The 20,910-nt window shown below is 39.8% G+C and overlaps 1 protein-coding gene across 1 annotated transcript; it reads right to left on the bottom strand.

The window, feature by feature from the left end:
• Positions 1–9,405: 9,405 nt before the first annotated feature.
• On the bottom strand, positions 9,406–15,152 carry lrrc3ca (leucine rich repeat containing 3Ca). The gene is made up of 2 exons (XM_008437862.2): positions 14,403–15,152; positions 9,406–10,722 (listed from the first exon to the last, which is right to left on the bottom strand). The coding sequence occupies exon 2, from the start codon at positions 10,638–10,640 to the stop codon at positions 9,846–9,848; it is 795 nt and encodes a 264-aa protein (XP_008436084.1). The 5' UTR covers positions 10,641–10,722; positions 14,403–15,152; the 3' UTR covers positions 9,406–9,845.
• Between the last annotated feature and the right edge of the window lie 5,758 nt (positions 15,153–20,910).

The raw sequence follows: 20,910 nt of genomic DNA, 5'->3' as shown, positions 1-20,910 counted from the left end.
GTGTATTTACTTCGTATCGGTTTGATACAATAATTTTCAGTATCTTACACCTCTAGTATTGGAGCAGAGACATCGATAACTGGCAGGACTGGAGCTGGACACACACGGACCGGAGAAACGTTTCACAGATTCAGATCATTTCATCATGTGTTGCTGCATGATTCCTTGTGGATTTAGTGCAGTGCATCTGTGGCCTCTGAATATACTAAAACATTGCAATGAGTTCGTTATGAGGCTAAGCACAGCTGGACACGTCTCAGCTGTCTCTTCAAGCAGTTGATCTATTCACCAGTCAGTAAAGCTCCCAAAAACAAAGCAGGTCCTATTTCATTTTGATGTCCTGAATCTCCAGATTGTATGGCTTTTTGTTTTTCTCCTTTTCTTTTCTTTATTTTTATACTGTATTGCAAAGGAAGCCAATGATAAGAAAGTTGTTGGAATACAATTAACCATTTAATATCAGTTTTCTGCCTTTTGAATGTGCTTGTCATTAATCTACATTCACCGTTGTCACCAATGTGTTGAAATAAGTCGGATGCATTAGCATTCAGGTGAGAACTTCTCTGCCTTCAATTCACAATCAGGTGCTAAAACATTGTTGCCATTGTTATGCCTGCATACAGATGCAGACATATTTATTCACTCCATGTTGAAAGACGTGTGAAAAGCCTTGAAATGAATCCGTCTTCTAGAGCTGTACATCAGTTTTAAACAGGAACATTTGGAAAAAATCCTACCTTGGATTTGAGCAGTGGGGGAAATCCCAGATTAAGAAATGACAGTTTTTAACAAAGTCACCAATTACACAATTGTTGCAACTTCTTAAAAGTCCTTGAAGCACAATTTGTATGGAGTTAGATTTGTTTCACAATTATTCAATCAAAAAAAAATTACACTCAACCAAAAAAAAGAGATTCAATCAAAAAAAAAAAAAACTTTAAAAATGTTTAAAAATATTTTTATGATTAAATAGTTTTTATGACTTTTTTTTTTTGTTAGAGAAGATTTTTTTTTTTTGATTGAATCTTTTTTTTGGTTGAGTGTAATTTTTTTTTTGATTGAATAATTGTGAAACAAATCTAACTCCATAAATTTGTACTTGAACTCTAAATTAATAATCCATGACTATATCCATGAGTCAGAGGTTAGTTTTTTTCTGCCGCTGGGCTTGAGGAAAAGACCCACTGTAGATTTATGTTGTGCGTGAAAAAAATTAAACTCATAATCGGTATCATAATCTTTCAAAACATTGAATGAAGGTTGAATTCTTTCACTTCAAATTTACCCAGATAAATTATTTACTAGATTTGCACCAATCTAACAGACAATCTGTGAAAAGATCAATCTTCTGCACTTCCTCTCTGAGCTACTTTTGCTGTCTGAAGAAAACAACCAATCTGAGCCAGGAGGAGGGGATTAGTGCTGTTAATCTCTCTCATGTATGCGCTGCTAAATGTGCAACTTACCGTTACAGACAAAGCGCTTATCTGCTGTCATTGGTGGCAGCAGATAAACTTAAGGCATACACAGGAATGATTGACAGCACTAAGACCCTCCTCCTGGCTCTGATTGGTTGTTTCTAGTTAACAATGGAAGGAAGCAGAGGAGCTGCATTTTTTTTCACAGATTATCTTTCTCATATAATACTGTCACAACATGGTGACAGTTTCAACAAATATATACAAATATATATATATTTTATTATAAAAGCTACATACACCAGCTTTAACCAGACACACAATCATCGGGCCTGTGAGCAACTTAGCATGAGATATGCTTTTTTACTGTGGATGCCATTACATTTCTCTGAATCTGCATAAAGGTTGCTCCGAGTTTAGCCTCCGTTCTGTAAAATTTGCAAGGCAGCACCAGATCACCGACTGTGACATACTTGGATCAGATCCAGAGAGTTTCGTGTTTACACTGGATGCCTGACACCATCGATCCTACGACACTTTTTTTTTTTTTCCTCTGTGACTGACGTTACTAAGCATGTGATTTCATGTGAAGTGAAAGCAACACTGACGGCGTTGGAAAATGATGTTTCACTGGAGCCGGCCCGGTCAGGAGGTAATGCGTGGAAACTGTGTAAACGGAGCCAGACAGCTCTTCCTCAGGACGGATGTGTAGACATGAAAGGATGTTGCTCAGGAAATGATTTCACAGCAGACACCATGACAGTGATAAGATGTACATTTTCCATGAGAACCTCTATAGCTACTCACTTTTCATGACTTTTACACAACATGGCTTTTGTCCTTAATGTGGGTTTGCAAGCAGTCTTGTGCAAATGTTTTAAACCACATCAAAGAACGTCCAAAGGAGAAAGACTTTCTTTTGATTACATTTTCATGCTTTCTGGAAACATTTCAAGTTTTTCCTGAACTTCAGCTGCTCTTTTAGTTAGTTTCAGTCCATGTCCTTGTACCCAACTATTGCAATACATTGTGCAGTGTGTGAAAAATAAACAGGCAAATGGGGCAACTATGAACACCAGTTGAACAGTATTTTATTATGGCGTATTTGGGCCATTGTAGAGAGAAAAGGAGTTCATTTTTGCCAAAAAAACTAAAACATTTTGAGACTAGTCTTACAAATTTTCTAGAAAAAAACAAGAAAAGTTCTGAGTGTGATAAGTCGAAAATTTGCTAGAAAAAACTCAGAAATTTTGTGATGTCATCAATTTTTGATTTTCAAAATTCAACAATGTCAGCTTTTTGGAGTATCTGAGATTTTGTCTCAAAACATGTTAATATTTTTTGGTGTAACTTTAATCAAGTAAAAGTTACTTCGCTGAATGAAGAAAAAAACTTGTTATAGCCAAAAAGTAAACCAAATGCATAACCTGCAGCTTTTGTTAAAGTTGAAAGAAATTGATTTGGAAAAATCTTTTTTCTTATTTTTCTTGATTTTATTGTTTCGTAATTATCCTATTTATATCAATTATTAAAATTTTGGTTACATGTAGTCAAATGAAGTTAATCAAACTTGATTTATTTAAGTTTGTTTAATATGACAAGTTAATAAATGTAATACGTTTACTTGGATAAACTTAATTTGAGTACTTGTAATAAATCAACTTTTTTTAAAAGTTGGATCACTTTTCTTTTTTCAGTGCATTTTTAACAAATGAGTTCATATTTAAGCCTCTCACTCTGCTATAAAACATAACATGAACATATGCAATGATTTATGTTCCTTCAACATAACTGGTGACAGAGCTCACCCAAAGCAGGTGTATGCTTTATTCTTCATTTATTAATAAGGGAATTGAATGTCCAATCTTTAGGTTTTTTTCTTCTTAAATTTCATCTTTTATCGCTTCAGTTTTTCTCTAAAAGATGCCGTTTCTCAGGCGGCCCGTCGGATCCTTGGCTCAACAGACCTCAAACCCTGAAAGCACTTCAGCTGCAACTGAACTCCGAGCCGGCCTGCGCTCTGTGGGATTGGATGAGTCACCTTATCCCCCACTTTGTGTCCCATTACCCAGCAGTTGTAATGCTCACACCAGTGTAACGTGTCCCAGGTTGCAGATGGGGCAAGCCGAGCTGCCTTGAAATTTAAATTAACCTCAGCAACATTGATGTGTGTGTCGGAGAACACAGGCGTCGGGTTACCTCCACCCTCGCTCAGGCCATGCAAACACACCTGTCGTACATACGGCCGAACAAAAGAAGGAACACACTCGAATCGGCCGGGAGAAATACTGACACGCATGTCTGCTAATAGTTTTCAGTTTGTCCGTTCTTGTGGCGAGTGGCTTTCCTTTAGGAGCGGCTGCTTTCAAAGCCACCACCAGAGTGTGTTAACGGAGCAAAGCCGTGCTCGCGCGGCTGTGTGTGTTGGTGTGTGTGTGTGGCAGGAAATGTCAGGGAGAGAGGCTTACCATCTATTTTTTAGTACTGTTGAGCCTCCTGCTCGTCACGGGAGACTGCTCCAGGGCTTCCTTGAGATCAATATCATTTTCTGCACAACGAACTCCACAAATCAGAACATAGGAGCTGATTAAATGGGGCGTGGGTGAGAAAACATATGGCATATAAAAAAAACAGCCAGCATATCAATTAATAATTATCTGTAAATGTCTCCCTGTACATGTGTGGGTTCTCTTTGGGTACTCCAGCTTCCCCCCAAACCCCCACAGTCCAAATCCAGCTGCGATTCCATTACAAATATGCACAACACTTTGTCAACGTCAGAAATACAACATTTTGCATTTGCAGTGCTTCCATTAAATAAGAAATGCAATTAAGATTACACCTGAATAAGTTTGTTCACATGATAAGTCACTAAAAATAACATGCCGCGCCATCATCTTGTTCTGTTACTTCTTTGTCTTTTCCGTCAGTAGTAACATCCGGTTGCTGATCACATGACTTGTGGGATGCCAAAAAAGTGTTTTGTGGTTTTGCGAAATCAAATAATTTTGATACAGTTTAAAAATGACCTTATCCGAGTGGAAATTTTTTTCATTGAAAATGTAAGCAGTTTTTTTTTCCTTTTTCTTTTTTAATTGACATGTTTCCATTAAGCATATTTATTTTCGGAATTCCAATTTGCACTATTTATATGATCAGTGGAAACAGCTTGATTACTGTAAGTTGTTCTTATAAGGTTCTTAAGGTATAAGTTAACATGTTGCTGTAAAGGACTTCACTTCTCTCTCAGAGTGCAACTTTGCTTTACTAAAACATCTTAAGTTTTTTATTGTTGGAAGGAGCCAGTGGCCCAATTTGCCACCAACTCAGTATTGATGTTCCCATCATATTTGAAAAAAGTCCTCAATTAATCGTAAGAAACACTAACTAGGCGTTGTAATTAGTCTTTCCTCGTTGCTCTAGTTTCTTTTTACTGTAATGATTTCATGAGGCCACTAAAAGTGATGCACATTTCAGTTTTTGTCATCCATGTTTTAAATGGGACTTGTCACCATAGCAATATTAAATTTTATGAAAATGATTATTTCAATTAATCATTACTTAAAACTAACCAAAAAGCAACTATCTGGTGAGGAAGTATTTCACCCCCTAAAGCAAATGTGCCAAACTCAAGTTCCATGGGCCAAATCCGGCCCGCCATACCTATTTATGTGGCCCTGAAGACTCAAGAAGGGCACATAAAACTGTGCAAATATTATTTTATCAGTCAAATCAAATATATTTTTATTTCTGTTGTGCCAAATGACATAAATGGGAAAATATGTCCAATGTTATTCAATTTTAAGAACTACTCACTGAGTACATTGAAAGGAATAATATTTTAATAGGTTATTCATATATTCTGCCATAAACAGCCCTTTGTGGACCGTCATGATCTTGATGTGGCCCGAAATGAAAATGAGTTTGGCATCCCTTCCTTAAAGGGTTCTGTTTGCTGTTTTGTCACGCTTGAAGGTTTTAGATCATCGAACAAATTTCCTGCTTAATTTTAATTTTATTGCGATATTTTCTAATTTACTCGTGTTTGTGCTGCTGTAGTACTTTTAATTTGTCCCCATTGGGTTAAATAAAGGAATATCTTTGTCTTATCTTACAAATACGTTTCTTTCTAGAGTTGTTGCAGTGAACACTACAAATTAATCTAAACCCTGAACAATCATCATTCTCTTAACAACCCAGTTGTTTCTGCCATATTTTCATATTGTATTAGTACATTCTATTATGCTTAATTAAATATACTTATCTATTATTCTTTTAACAGTCCTTGATAGTTGCTATTTTTAATATTTTGTTGTGCTTTCTTGCACAGTGTCAGTAAAGGAATTTTAACTGTGAATCTCTGACTGGCTGATGGATTAGACAGCCGGGTGGAGAGATGTTGGAGTCGGGGATAAGATCTTTAACCATAGTGATTGACAGAAGACATGGTTTGAACTTCTTCCTCCTCTCTCCTTCAATAGACCAATGTATTATTCCCGACTCCTTTGTGAGACTCTTGTTTCACATTTCCATCTCTGTTAGTTTGATTCCTACATTAACCTACTTCAGATGTCACTGAATGCCATAAAATCACTGGAAGTCTAAAGTGTATCCATATTTCCAGTGAAAAGATTTTGAAGTGGTACTGCATTTACACAACTGCATGACCCTGGTAATGAACATTAAAGAACCAAAGCGAGAGGATAAAATGACTCCTCAGGAAACTCCCCAGCAGCTCAAGGGCATTTGGAAAGTGCTTCACCCAACGAATGTAAGTCAGACGGCAGAGAGGCACTGATCCCCTGTGGCATTATCCTTTCATTTCTCCCAACAAGTAGGTCACAGAAGATGATGGGTACAGTCCCGGCCTTTCTGCACAAGTTATTTTTTTTGTGATATTCATGAATAACTTATAGGTCTCGCTCTGCTCTGGAGGCATTAGTGTGTCAAACACAAGGAAAACCCTTGTTGACAACCCTTTCCCACATCTCGGACATCGGATTTCATTATTCAGCACCACATCGGGCTGTTTTCCGCTGGAGAAAGAGCCGATGAGTACATCTCGGGGTTCGGGCAGTAATGGATTCAATTATGCCTCCCGTTCAAATGCATTTCCCTGTTTTTGCAGTCTTGGCCTGGTATTGACGGTTTCATCAGTAGGAGCTCAAATGCATTTGTGTGTGTTGCTCTTTGCCATACTCTCCGGCGAAATGGAAAGTTCACTTCCCTGCTGCCTCCTTTAATGGACTGACCGGCCATGACCTCTTAAATGTTATTTATAAAGCACACGGGAGTGACTGCATTATAGATAATTCATAGAGACACCCTGGCTGCTTAATAAGGATGTTAGATGGAAAGAAAACAGCAACTGAGGTAATCTAGTTAAGAGGACCAAAAGCTTCCAGTTTTACAACCACAAAATAACAAATCTGCAAAGTCCCTGCATCACGTAGAAAATACATGTGACAAAGACATACTGACGACAGAAACAACCTAAAAGATTATGGTAATTACATTTTCTCTCATCATTTAAGTGTTTTCACCTGTGCCAAAAATAATGCACTTTGCAATAATTTAGAATTTTTATTTCAGCCTCCACTGTCTGACATAGTGAAGTTTGAGCCCCCCAAATTGGAATCACAGATCCAAATAAGATGGTCATTGGCGAGTCCTTCATGTTCCTGTAATTACTCCGAGTGACAGTCATTTTCAAACCTCAATATAGAAACTGTCCTTGTTTAGATTGCTGTTCTCACATTTCTTGCACCATTTGAATATTTATTTGTCAGACCAATCTACTTTGACATCTTAATAATAAAGTGGGATGTCTGAAGCATTTTCTTTTACCACATCCAACTGGTATAAATGAAGAATTAAATATAAATCACAGAAGCTGATTTTTATATAATTAAAATTGACTGCCTAGAAAAAGTATTTTTAGCCCTAAACCTTTTCGTGCTTCTCCACATTGCAATCACAAACTTCCATACTTGCGTAGGAATTTTAACTGACCAACACAAAGTACTGCATAACTGTGAAGTGGAATGAGGACAGTTTTAACATGTTTTCATACATAAAAATCAGAAAAGTGTGGTTTACATTTGTCATTAGCCTCACTGAGTCAATCAGAGCCATTTTTTACACCTGCTAGTCATTTGGGGTTTATCTCCCTAAACTTATATAGAAACAGATTTTTTATTTATTTTTTGTTATGCAAAATAGCCAAAGCTCAGTCAGATCGGGTAGATTATCTGATCTGACTATCCTTCCCATAGATTCTTAGTTGGATTTACATCTATGCTCTGATAGAGTCATTCTTATAGATGAATACACTTGGATCTAAACTATTCCATTGTGACTGAACGTTTAGGGTTGTTTCCCTGTAGGAAGGTGAACTTTCGCTCCAGTCTCAAGTCTTTTGCTGCCTCAAAATCTTTCCTACTGGATTTTCCTGTACTTAACTGCAGCCATCTTCCCTTGTAGTCTCCTAATGAGGGGGTCTACGCATCATGTGGCATGTCTGAAAAGAATTGCCACATGATGCTGCCACCATTATGTCTGACAATGGTGATGGTATATTCAGGGTGAACATTCCCCGCCCTCCCACACACACAGAGTTTTGGATGTAGTTAAGTGTTGGTCACATCCAACGAGAGCACCTTCTTTGCTCGCAGCTCTCTAGGCACCCACCCATGGTGGCAAGCTGGAAATGAGACCTTTTAGCAATGGCTTTCTTAATGCTATTCTTCTACAAAGGTCAGATATGTAAAACTGAAAACTTCTTGTCCCATTAAACAGATTCTTCTTCAGCTGTAAATGTCTGTGGCTTCTAGAGTTACCGTTGGGCTGTTACTTCTTGTCAATTTATGTCTTGTTCAATTAGCAGTTGTGTCATTATCTTTCCATTTCAGATCCATCCATCCATCCATCCATCCATCCATCCATCCATCCATCCATCCATCCATCCATCCATCCATCCATCCATCCATCCATCCATCCATCCATCCATCCATCCATCCATCCATCCATCCATCATCTTACACACATCCCTAGTAGGGTCGGGAAGGTACTGGTGCCTATTTCCAGCGGTCAATGGGCGAGAGGCGGGGTACACCTCAGGCAGGTCGCCAGTCCATCACAGTCCATTTCAGATAATGGATTAAAAATGTACAAAGCTTGGGATATCATTTTAGAACTTAGATTTACTGCAGAAAATGAGTTAAATACATATGTACACCTACCCTGGTACAATCCCCCCCCCTTGTTCTACTCCTTGCGTCATCCAAAGGGTCTGGACCTTCGGCTATTGTGAAATGACTGCTTCCTGGAGGTGTGGACTCTCTTAAGTTTGACCTGATTTTATCCAAAGACTAACGTTTGGACATGACGCATTTCCAGTAAGCTTTGAAAGTTACTGGAAATTATGTGCGTTGTAAACTACCATCCCCCAAGGATGCCAAGAGAGAAGTGCTGAGCTATACAATACCTTTGCCAGCAATAAAATGTCTTAAACATTCCTCTTGCTCCAATTTAAATTGCTCAATATTTGGAAGCATGAAAAACGCGGACTGAATGTCTTTGTTCACATCCTCCGCTCCATTGCCATTGCCAAACTACAACCCTATTTAGGCAGATTACAATTCTAAATCACCATTGTTCACAACTCCTCCTTTTAGCTGATTGGCCCGGTTGAAAATCAACTAGAGAAATGAAGTCGGAGAAATTTCAGATGGTGCATTGAAGGGAGATGAGAATCAAGTGGAATTGCGTAGGAAGGCAGTTGTCATTGTAGTTAATGTGGACAACACATAACACATATTTCATGTTCATTTCAGTTATGCTTTACCTTGTGTTGAGCTAAGAACATACACCAACGTTTGCAGCTGTAACACCTGCAAAATGTGTTAAAGTTCCAAACGTTTGATTAACTACTCTGAAGCAGGCTGTTTTTGTTGTTTTCAATAAGACAAATTCACAGAACAACATATTAACTTGAAAATGCCATTTTTACTTGTATTAGATGGGTCTATAATATTAGGACTCTGCTGAGAAACATATTACGCAGAGCGTGATAATAGCACTGTCAGACCATTGATATTGCTAACTGCGTCTTGACCACTGTAGAGGAGCATTGCGATACATGCACCACTGGATAAAACCCATTTGTATCCCATATCTGGAGTTCACTGCTTTTACTTGCTTAGTGCACAGGCAAGGCCATCAACTCAGCCAACAAAAAGTTCTAATGGCCTCCAGAAAGATGAATTATTTATCCAGACTACATTACATCCATCTCAGTCTTTCTGTGTACGAAAATGTTTTATTTCCTCTCTTCAACAGCAAGGAAATCCTTGAGATTCCCAATTACTGTCTAGATACATGCCACACCTGCTTGTGGTGATATAGGATTTTAGATTCTGTTTGTGATTACACCACAGTGCTGATGGTGGAGGACTCCTCTGACTTGCCCTGCCTGCTGGGCAACGATTTGAGGTACTCCAAGTGTCTGCGGGCATCCTCCTGATTTGCACGGACGTAGTAGACCAGGTAGGAAATGACCATGGTGAACCAGCCAAACATAACAACCAGCATAGCTACATCTGTAGTCCTCTTCATCACCACACACAGGTCTATATCCGGTTCTAACAGGAACGCAAGTCCTTGAACTCCTATTTCCTCTGGATCAGACGTCTGGCACACTATACCCGTCAGCGAGGCTGGCTCCAGGTCCACCCGGGGCAATGCCATCTGCAGATTGCAGTCGCAAAGCCACGGATTGTTCGTCAGGTTGGCGCGAGCTCGAAGGCCCTCAAAGGCATCAGGGTTAAAGTTCACCAACTTGTTTGAAGACAGATCCAGGAACTGCAGGGAGGAGCCGAGTCCTCTGAATGCTCCGGGCTCCAGCTGGCTTATCTCGTTGTGCGACAGGTCCAGTTCTATTAAGTGGGTCAAACCAGCAAACGCGTTCGTTGGAACTGCGGATAGAAGATTGAAGTCAAGGTAGACGCGTTGCGTGTCGTTGGGGATGTCCTCCGGGATCTCCGTGAGCTGCAGATTGCTGCAACGCATCGTCTTGCCTCCACTCTCCGTCTCAGAGCAGTAGCACCTCTTGGAGCAAGTGGTGGCAGCATGATGGAAGCAGAAGGCCATCAAGACCAAGCTGTGCAACAGCAAACACATGACCACCGAGTAACGCAGCAGCCAGACTGCAGCCAGGTGCATGATGGGCTACGGGCATGCTCCAGGGAAGACCGCAGGAGTTCGGGGTGGAAGTCCACATCAACCTCCCCTGGTGCTGACGAACCTACAGCGGGAAAAGCAACACATAGTCAGAAGAGAAGGAGAGAGGACTATGTTTTGAACAACAAAAAATGGAAAAATATAAAATGCAAGTGCCATTCTTCAAACAGAGTTGTCATCTATTGGGGGTACAGCCTTTTATCTAATTGCAGTGTGGAGGCAGCAGGAAAGCTGCATGCTCAATTTAACATGGAGGTGGTCAGAAAAAGAGCTCTACTTTGTTAAACAGACCATTAAAAACGAAGAAAAAAAACAGGATCAAACACATGGCTTTAACTCTGCACAATAAACAAGCACAAAAAAGTGGTTGGTGTCGCTCTGCCTCTTTTATAATTGACGAACCTGCAACGCGTGGCTATTTCAGACTCTTACGTTAACATACTGATCCGACATCATGTGAAACAAAATGTTACAAGCTGAACCTGATCTAAATCTGGCTGCAATTTCCGAGTTAATAGTTTACCATTCTGCTTATTGCTAAAATGTTCTTGAACGAGTCACTAAAAGGCGCAGTTGCTCAGAAGTGCAAGTAACACAAAGCTTGTCCATCTGTCCTCTAAATTACAGTTTATTTTCTGTACCTCGGCTATTGAAAATAGCAGGCCTTACCCACCCTAACACACTTCATTAATAGCTGATCAGGACTACCGCCTATCCTGTTACTAATCCTCCTAAAGAAAAGTCTCTCAGTGAGTGTAGCATCACCGTTGGCCATGCAATCCTTTTGTTGAGGTAAATGCTAACATCGTAAACAGCAACTAGGCCAACAAACCTGACAGTGTGATGCCCCGTCTTTGTGCTTGGACAAAATGGAAAAAAACAAAAAGTAATTCAATCACGCTTGTTAATTTCTTCTAAATGCCAAGAGACTGGGTAAGATCTGCTTACCAAGATAACAAAATGAAACGGACCTCTATGTACCTTGAAGTATCGCATGACACGGGTGGGTTGAGGACAGTGCTGCTTCTGTGTGATTGCTGGAAAAACAGCTAAGCAGTCGTATCTTCGTTTGGAAAACAGGAGAAATGTTTTGATCCAAAGAGCCAATGGAATTTCACTTTTCCTTGCAAAAGTATCAATACCCTTTTTTCACATTTTGTCTTGGACTGACTTTAAGATTTTATAAAATAGATTAAAACAGATTAGGTCACAGTTAAACAAAAGGAATTCTAGTTTGTTTGCCTAGAAATGTTGGTCCATTTGGGTAGATGTGAATCAAACTTAGATGCAGACCAAAAAAGTGAACTGTGGTCCATCTGAAAACCGAGGTCTCTGTTCAGTTGACGTGAACTCAAACAATAAGTAAACTATAGTGCAGGGCATTCTGGGTAAATACTATTAAAACAAATGCTAGGGTCTAGCTATATCAGGAGAAATGGCTTGTAGACAAAAAAAAGAGAAATCCTACAACCACTAAAATCTGATACTATTCCATTTTTGTTTACATTTCAAGAAGAAGGAAGTTGCACTCGGTGTCTTCTTCAGAGGTTTTCATGTTATTTCTCTCAGTGGTCCTTGGTGCAGCGTCACCACAGGCAAGGGGGCAAAAGGGACAGGTTTTCCAAAGAGTTTGGTTTCACACAGTGCAGTGTGACAGAGAACCACACCAATTGAAAATGTAACAAATGTTGCTATTTTGATTTGATCCCCAATTGACCCAAGCCTATTAGACTATCAGGTGTGAAAACACCCTAAATTTCTTCTTCTCTGCCTGTCCACACATGGCATCTTTATGTTCTATTTCCAGTTGTACATTTAATCAAATGAAGCTAAATCTGCAGCTTCAATCGGAGCAAGTTAAACATCTCAAAGGAAATCTCTGCAATCAGCAGTTAGTTTCTCACTTGTTACCAACAGATGAGAAATCTAAATTTAAACTAGATACAGAAAGCCCCACAAGTGTGCTCTTTTTGCGTCTTAACCTAAAAGCCCGTGCAGGAAGAACCCCACTTGTGCTTGGTCTACATCCCCAGAATAGAAAAGTTGCCTTCTAAAATAGATTCAGAGCACTGCTGTGAGAGATCAGTTAGACACTTTTATGATCTGTAATAATTCATCAGTATATGACATGTCGGTCTTGCAGTCTTTGACCGAAATCTCAACCTGCCAGAGAAAATTACAACTTCAAACAGACAAATAAAAAAAAAACTGATGTGCTGTCAGTGATTTAAAAGCACAGAGAATCCTAAATGTTAGCTCATTTAAATTAGATTTTTTTTATCTGTTCTTTGTCCATGGCAGTTAAGTTAACAAGGAAAATAAATATGCAAATTATGCACTACTTTATGTTGGTCTATCCCATAAAATCCTTATTAATAACACTGGTGTTTGTGTTTGCAGTGCATAAAGCAGCTATTTTTTGGAGCACTGTATCCCTGCATCTTCCTCAAGACCAACATGAGACAATGTTTAACCACATGGAGAAAAAAAATACAACAGCATGCAAGTACAAAGTACATTTGACACTAGGCCTTTGCAAAAGGGTGCATTTTTCCCTTCCTGTTTGCCAGGCTGGTATTTCAGCGAGAGATAATTGGGGAGCAGAAGAGGGCTACTGATGAAGGAGGAGTAGGAGGAAGAGGAGAAGGAGGAGAAAACATGTGAACAAGAAGTGAAATTGGACACATGAGGAGCTCTGGCTTGTGGGAGAAAGAATGATATCAAGGGGATTTAAGGCGAGGGGTAAGATTACAGTGACAACACAGAGGACATTGCAAGACACTAATGAGATATGGAGGAAAGGGGCAAATGTTCGACAGGAGGAAGAGTTAAGTGCTTGAAGATGGAGGCAAGTTGCTTCTGGATGAGATCAAGACAGAAAGAGATGGAGTGTAAGGGTGGGACAGCAAACACAATAAGTCAGATGGAGGCTCTGCTGGTGTTGCCCTAAAATTGATGGACTTTTGCCGTCATTGTTATTTATGCCGCTTTTAATTTACGCAGGAAATGCAACGCTCTGGGAATAAATCCGGCGCTGTCGCAGCAGCCACAGGTCAGACTCACTTCATAAATTCCCCGCTGTCAGGGCCGCTCTGTAAAAAGCCACCGGCTGCATAAGGGAGCCATTATGGGGGACTCAAACACAACCATCAAAGCAAATGAAATGCAGCAAATATTTATCAAAGCGGTCAGTTTAACTGTATGGATCAGACATTTTAATGGAATCCATTCACTTCTTGGTTCTGAATTGGATATAAAGCAATTAGAAAAAAAAAGTGGGGGGGATTGAAAGAAAAAAAACCCTACTTTTGAAATTATGCAACCTGAATTTATGTTCCTTAGCTGATTAACGATGATGACAGGCTTTGCATAGAACTGCTAAAACAACCTTTTGGACTTCACGAATCGACAAGCAGAAAAGCGGCTCTTTAATAATTGTAATAGTAATACCTCAAATTTATATAGCGCTTGAAAACCGTGTTTTTATTGTTTTAAAATAATGAGCTTTGGATAGACTAATAAAAAGCAACGATGCCGTCAATATAGTGAAGGTATTTGAAGACTTAAAAAAAACGTGTAAATACTTGGTCAAATATAAAAAATTAAATAGAAAATGTACTCAAAATATAAAATTAATTTAAGTTCAGTTTAATATTAGTTTCTTCTTTTTTGGGTAAGAACTCATTTTGAACACACTCTACAGTGACACCTTTACGCGTATTGATGGGCGTCGCGCGCACTCACGTCGCTGCTCCCGTTTCTGCTCTCCTCTCCATGGCGCGTCTCTGGGTGGATGGAGCGGCTCCCCCGCTGGTCGGTCCGCGCCAACAAGGCTGCTCCTCTAACCCTCTGCGCCCGATCCGCTGCGGGAAGCCGCGGACGCGCCTCTGGAAACGGCTCCTGCACTGCGCGGCTCCTCTCCACTGACCGAAAACCTTCTTCTTTTTTGTTGTTGTTGTTTTTGTCGTTGTCGTTTATGTTTCCACGCAACCATAAAACCCGGGCAACGTGAGCTGACCCCGCGGGGGTTATGTTGTCTCATGGATTCCTAAAAAAAAGTACACATAAACCCACCCCCGTTTGTTCCCCCTTCCCGGTGAATGCAGAGAGAGTGAAGCGCGCGGGACGCACGGTGCGACTCGGAGTGAGCGCGCGCACTGAAGGGCTGGCTCCTCTGCAGCTGAATGCACGCAGAGCAAATTCATGTAAATAGCCTTTTTGTGATAGTCCAGCTGAACGCGTTCACCCGCATGCGGTGTGATGATTGCCGGGGCTGAAGTGGGCCTGATGCGCGTCGAGCATTAGGTGCCACTAAGTGAGCGGCCCCTCCCACACACACGCACACACACACACACACACACACAAAACACGCAGAAATGATCTCATGCGATGCTAGCAGCCTACACTAATCATGTTTGATCTGAAAGCTTGTTGTTTCAAACATGCCAGCCTGGCTGACAGGTCTGGGGATCCTCTGCCGCTTTTTTCCTGCCTGCTGCGAGCCGATAAGGAAGCCCAAATCAAATTCACTATAAAAACAGCCATGAGACAGACAGAGAGAGAGAGAGAGAGAGAGAGAGAGAGAGAGAGAGAGAGAGAGAGAGAGAGAGAGAGAGAGAGAGAGAGNGAGAGAGAGAGAGAGAGAGAGAGAGAGAGAGAGAGAGCCAAGCAGCGAGGCCCAAGGTATTAAAGGAATTAAAATCAATAAAGTGGGATACTCCACCCAGGCTCGCCCTGGTGCTGTCAAAGTTGTTTTTTTTTTATGATTAACTTCTTTTGCTTTCTTTGTGGGATGCACTTAAAATTATATTTCGTTGCTCTTTAAGTGAGATATAATACCCCCTTTTGACTATTTGAAATGTCTTAATAAAATGTATGAGGCAGTACTGTAGACCCACAGGATTGTTTTGACCAAACTAACACACTCCTTTATTTGCTGCTGGTTTTTTTTATTTATTTTTTTAGCTTTTTTTTGCATTTGCTTTTGGAAGACAGTTACTTCACCGCTGTCTGTCAGCAGGTGTGTGCTTTGTGATGTTTTTTATACAGCCGTGTTCAGCAAATGACAATATTATTTAAAAGGTTTTTTTTATTTTAGTAACTCCATCCACCAAGTGAAACAAAATAATTTCACACAGACTGATGTTTTATTTCTGTTAATTATGATAATTCTCTGCTTACTTACACAAAACACAGCATTGTAAAAAATACAAGGTGACATCAGACTATTATTTTTACCAACATTTTTAATTCAGAAATGTTAACTTTCATAAAGTTACAGACTTTATAAAAGTCTGTAACTTTCATTTAAAAAAATGATGTTTCGTACATATTTGTTAAAATTATCAATATGTATAAAAAAAGACATAATCTGTGGAAAAAAACGAGCTCCACTGTCTTCTCCCAGTTCTCACATTACTAACTGTAGAAACACACCACTCAGTCAGAAACAACCAATCAGAGCCAGGAGGAGGGTCTTAGCGCTGTCAATCACACCGTCTGCTCTTGCTCTCTGCTATTCTACAGCCTTCCAAGGATAGTAAGGTCAGTTAGAATGACCACCAATGATGGCGGATAGATGGTTTTCTTGGAGCGGTGAGTTGTTTGTCTGCCATTAGCACATTAAGAAGCATTGATTGACAGCGTCAATACCCTGAAACCTCTTGGCTCTGATTGGTTGTTTTTGGTGGTGCATTTCTTCAGACGACAGTAACAGCTCAGGGAGGAGATAGAAGAGATCAAACCTTTCATATTTTAGATGTCTGATAGTAAACTGTCACGACATGGTGACAGTTTTAACAAATATGGAAAAAACATATATTCTATAAAAGTTACATGCTACAGCTTTAATGAGCAGTATGTTTAACACTTCCTTAAAGACTGTTCTTTTCAAAAGGAGCAGCCTTTTGAAAAGGCTAACGTACTCACAAGGTACAAAAATACAGAATAAAAAAAAATGATATTACCAAAATTATTTTCTTTTTTTTTCAGTGTACCCGCTCACCAAAAACAACTAAACATGCAGCATTTTTGTCAAACAAGTAAAGTCGTTGGGGCATTACATAATGCAGCTGTGGAGTAAAAGCTCCATGGACAGAGTCATGTCTTCTGCTCTGTCAATAAAAGCCTCTAGTCCTGAGAACAGCACAAAGTCATCAGATTTTTCTGGAAATGCAGCTGTAAGTCACTGCGGCAAAGTCACTGACTGAACTGCAATCAGCTTGGACTTGATAGCGTTATTTTATAACTTGGCTCGAATTGCATTTGAATCAGTCTATATAATTGGACTGAATGGACTATATGTTCCGCTGTAAATTGGAGCGGTTTGGTTGGTAAAATGCTTTTGAGAGGACAATTACTGTGGACTGATGCCACATAAATAATAAATCATTGAACCTGTATGCTTTAATGTCCATTTGAAAGATCCAATTGTGCTTACACATCAACTTCAGTAGTTCTACATAAAGTTCTTCCCTCATCAGTTTTATAAAGTACACCATTTCCTACTACAATTAAGTAACCATCTCTGTACCTGGTGTTCTCAGGCTTACAAGCTTTACCCCCGTTGCTCTTAACATAATGAAGGTCATCATAGTAATTGGAGTGGAATTTATACAGCACTCTAGTCATGCTGACCACTGAAAGCTCTTTACACATTCTCTTTACTTGTTAACATTAAAGCCACCAATAAGCAGATTAGTAGGCAACTTTGAGTTGCTCTGTCCAGGGTCACATTGATATACGGCAGGGGAGGAAGCAGGAATCAAACCCACAACTTCCAGAAGCAAGTCAGTAGTAGAAACCTTCCCCTTGTTCCACACTTTGCTCGTACTGAGAAATGATTGCTTCCTATAGGCGTGGTCTCTGTTGAAGGTTGAAACAATTGGATCTCATTTTACCAAGTTGCTAACATTTGGTCGTGATGTATGTAGCGCGACAACCGTATTATGAAGGAAGCTACGCTATGAAGCTTAGTGGAAGTTTCGTGGGTCGTAATTAGCCGTCCTCCACTGCCAAGAAAGAAGTGCCAAGCCAAACGACATCTTTGCCAGCAATACGATGTATTAATCATTCCTCTTGCTCCAACATTTGGTAGCGTGGCCAACATTGGACTGAATGCCTTTGTTAACTTCCTCCACTGCCATTGCCAAAGGACAACCATAGGCAGATTACAATTCTGAAACAGCACAGGAACTCGACACACCATTCACAACTCCTCCTTTTCGCTGATTGGACAATATATCCTGACAAAATGAGCTTTGCACATGCAAAATGTGAACAACTCCGCGTTCACACTCACATCCAACGAGAAACCTTAAAGACCAGCTGACTTTATGACCAGCTGGAGAATTTTCTTGCCCGTTGTCTTTGCCTCGTTGTTCACTTTTAAGGCAAAAATGATTCAAAAAATTGTCAGGTAACGCAGTGAGTTGCACTCCCTCTGCCAATGTAACATTGTTTGTCGTGGGTTTGCTCTACTTCTGCATCAGGGTGAAAGTAGAGCATTATGTCAATTGCGGAGGACGGCAATGGCCTGGCCAGCTGACCCATTTTAACTTTAGGTTCACCAGGCCACAGGACATGCCTCTAAAAATAAAAATCTTTGACCTAAAGTATGTCTCAAATAAAAATCTTGAGTCTGTATTGTTTTTGAAATAATGTCTTCTTCCTTGACCTGTCAGCACAAAGGAATACTTTTCTCTGGATAATGGCAATCTTTTACTAGTTTTTGCTTAGCATACGCACATTTCACACAAAAACATATTAATCTTCTAAACAAAATACTCGTCGGCTTTCTGAATGGTGGGATGGCTGGACGATTCCATGGTGTTCCCATGTGCAGATGTCTGTTTGAACAGATAAAAGTGGCACCTTCGGGTGAAACTGTATCCAACTGACCCAAACTGGTGGAGCTCTGCAATTCTCTTCCTGAATTCTCGGCTGATTTATTTACATTTTTATCCCATGATGTCACAGAGGGAGGTGGTGTGTTTGAGGTGTGGCCTTCACACACATTCACAGGTGTGCCTCCATTCAACTCAAATGTCAGAAGTTAACAAAGCCATTACATCATCATCTTACTTAAAGGGATAGTAATCTCAGTCTATTTCAGCTTTTTTGTGAGAATTTGGTTTTTTCTGAGTATTCATTTAGGTTTCTGTGTCTATTGAGTCTCCATGTTGTCCTGTCTACCCCTTGATTGTTCCCAGCTGTGTTTTGTTTCCCCGACTACTCTCTGTGTATTTAATCCCACCTGTGTTCCTTGTCGAGTCCTGGTCTTGTCTTCCATCGATGTCTTTGTTGTCAGTTCCTTGGTACCACTTGCTACCAGTTTTTGAGCTTTTAGCCTTCCGCTCATTCTGTGATCCCTGGATTTTGGATTATTGTGTTTATTTATCATTAAATTTATCACCAATCACTCTTCAACCATAACCCGAATCTGCTGCGTCTTCCTCACCACCTCATCACCACTACTGCAAATCATGACATTTTTTATTTCAAAAAACTAATAGGAAATTCTTTAAACACCTCGACTTCCTTATTCTGGAATTTGGCAAAGAAAAACTAATTCTGGTAACCCTGAAAACACGAGCACGTTGGTCTAATTTACTATGAGAAAAATATAATTTTGTGTCATTGTAACTATGTGGTTTTAACGTGAATTAAATGAAATAAATGCTATTGTTGCTAAACCTTTCACAGCACGTTGTCTAAGCGGATGTCTTTGTCAATTAAAAGAGGATCAGATAGACGCGAAAGCGCATGACGGGGAAACAGAGGGGAAATAGGATTACGGTCTTCATAGACAGAGAAGAGCGCCCTGGCAGTGGGTCCATCTCAGCTTTATTAAATTACGTTAGACGCTCCAATGTGGTTGGCTGCTTCAGGCTCCCTTTGCATTCAAAAACGAGGATTGCTCTTTCAAGAAGATCTGACATGAAAATGTTTTCCCTCCAGTTTGTTAAATGTCTCAAAGCAGAATGAAGCATCCTTTGATATCTTTCTGCAGGTAGCTGAGTGAGAGTCTTGGAGAGAAAAAAAACAGCTGCTGCGAGAAAGATTGCACAATGTCACCGCTGTGTGCCCTGAACTGCAGCAGAACAAAAAAAAACCAGAACACTCATATTAATGAGACCTCTACCTTTCACTTTTGTTTCTAACCCTAATTTTTTTCCCCACCAACTCGTTCACACAAACTTACACACTTTTAGCTTCTTACAGACGTTGCAGCCAGTGCCTGGGCACACAGTAACAGGACAGCACACACAAGTCCCACCCCGAGCGAGATCAAAGTGCTGCCTTGTCTTTGTGAATGTATTAACCTGCTTTATTTTTTTATTTCTTTGCCTGTCTCGGGTCTTTTAATCAAAAGCTCTCAGAGCGCTGTGTTAAAATGATTTCCCTGCTATTGCAAATAACAGTTGGGCACCTCAGCCTGCCTGTCTTTGAAGTCTGCTGCCGTTCACATTAAAGGAAGAGATTTAAGAGCCAATATGAAACTGTTATACATATTCAGAGCTTTGGATAACTAAACACTTGTCAAAAAAAAATCCACGCGCCTGTTTGTGGATTTTCTGCTGAAGCACGTTATTACACTTATCCTCCACTGACATGCTGTTACTGTTTTAATCCAAAAGGCTTTGAAGGTATTTATAAAAGAAGAAGAAATAAATAAAATAACAAAGCTAATAAAATTTTTTGTAAAGCCCATATGCTCATTTATGAATATTTTATTAAAAATCAAAGGGAAGTCCATTTACAGCAGGAGGTTCACACTCCAACACATCTGACTCCTTTTCTGAGTTTCCTCTCTTGTGGTCCAACTGCTTGCTGGTTAGAAGTTTTACAGTTTTGCTCAAGCAAAATTTTGAAAATAGTTTTCAGTTTCACTTTAAACAATTAGCACTGCACTTTAGCTTATTTGCAAAATGGAGTACTTGAGTCAAAACCACAATCTCAGCAACTGTTAAAAAAACTGTAAGTAAGAGGTAAGTTCCTCTTAGAATAAAAGTAGAAAGTGCAATAAATGAGATCATGGGAGTATTCATAATATGACACTGGACAGGGTTCAGTGGTGACAGGTGAAAAAAAACTATTGATGAGGGTAAAATAAAACTATTTCCTTATCAAAATGTCAGAGATAAAATCAATTAACAATTTAACCACCATATTAGGCTCCATGTATGCTTTGGAAAAGAAGTTTCTTCAGACAAGTTTACATCAAGGGTTTGATTTCAACTCATTTCAACTC

Source organism: Poecilia reticulata, linkage group LG19, assembly GCF_000633615.1.
Source record: "Poecilia reticulata strain Guanapo linkage group LG19, Guppy_female_1.0+MT, whole genome shotgun sequence".
NCBI lineage: Eukaryota > Metazoa > Chordata > Actinopteri > Cyprinodontiformes > Poeciliidae > Poecilia > Poecilia reticulata.
This window is presented reverse-complemented; position numbering and strand designations above follow the sequence as displayed.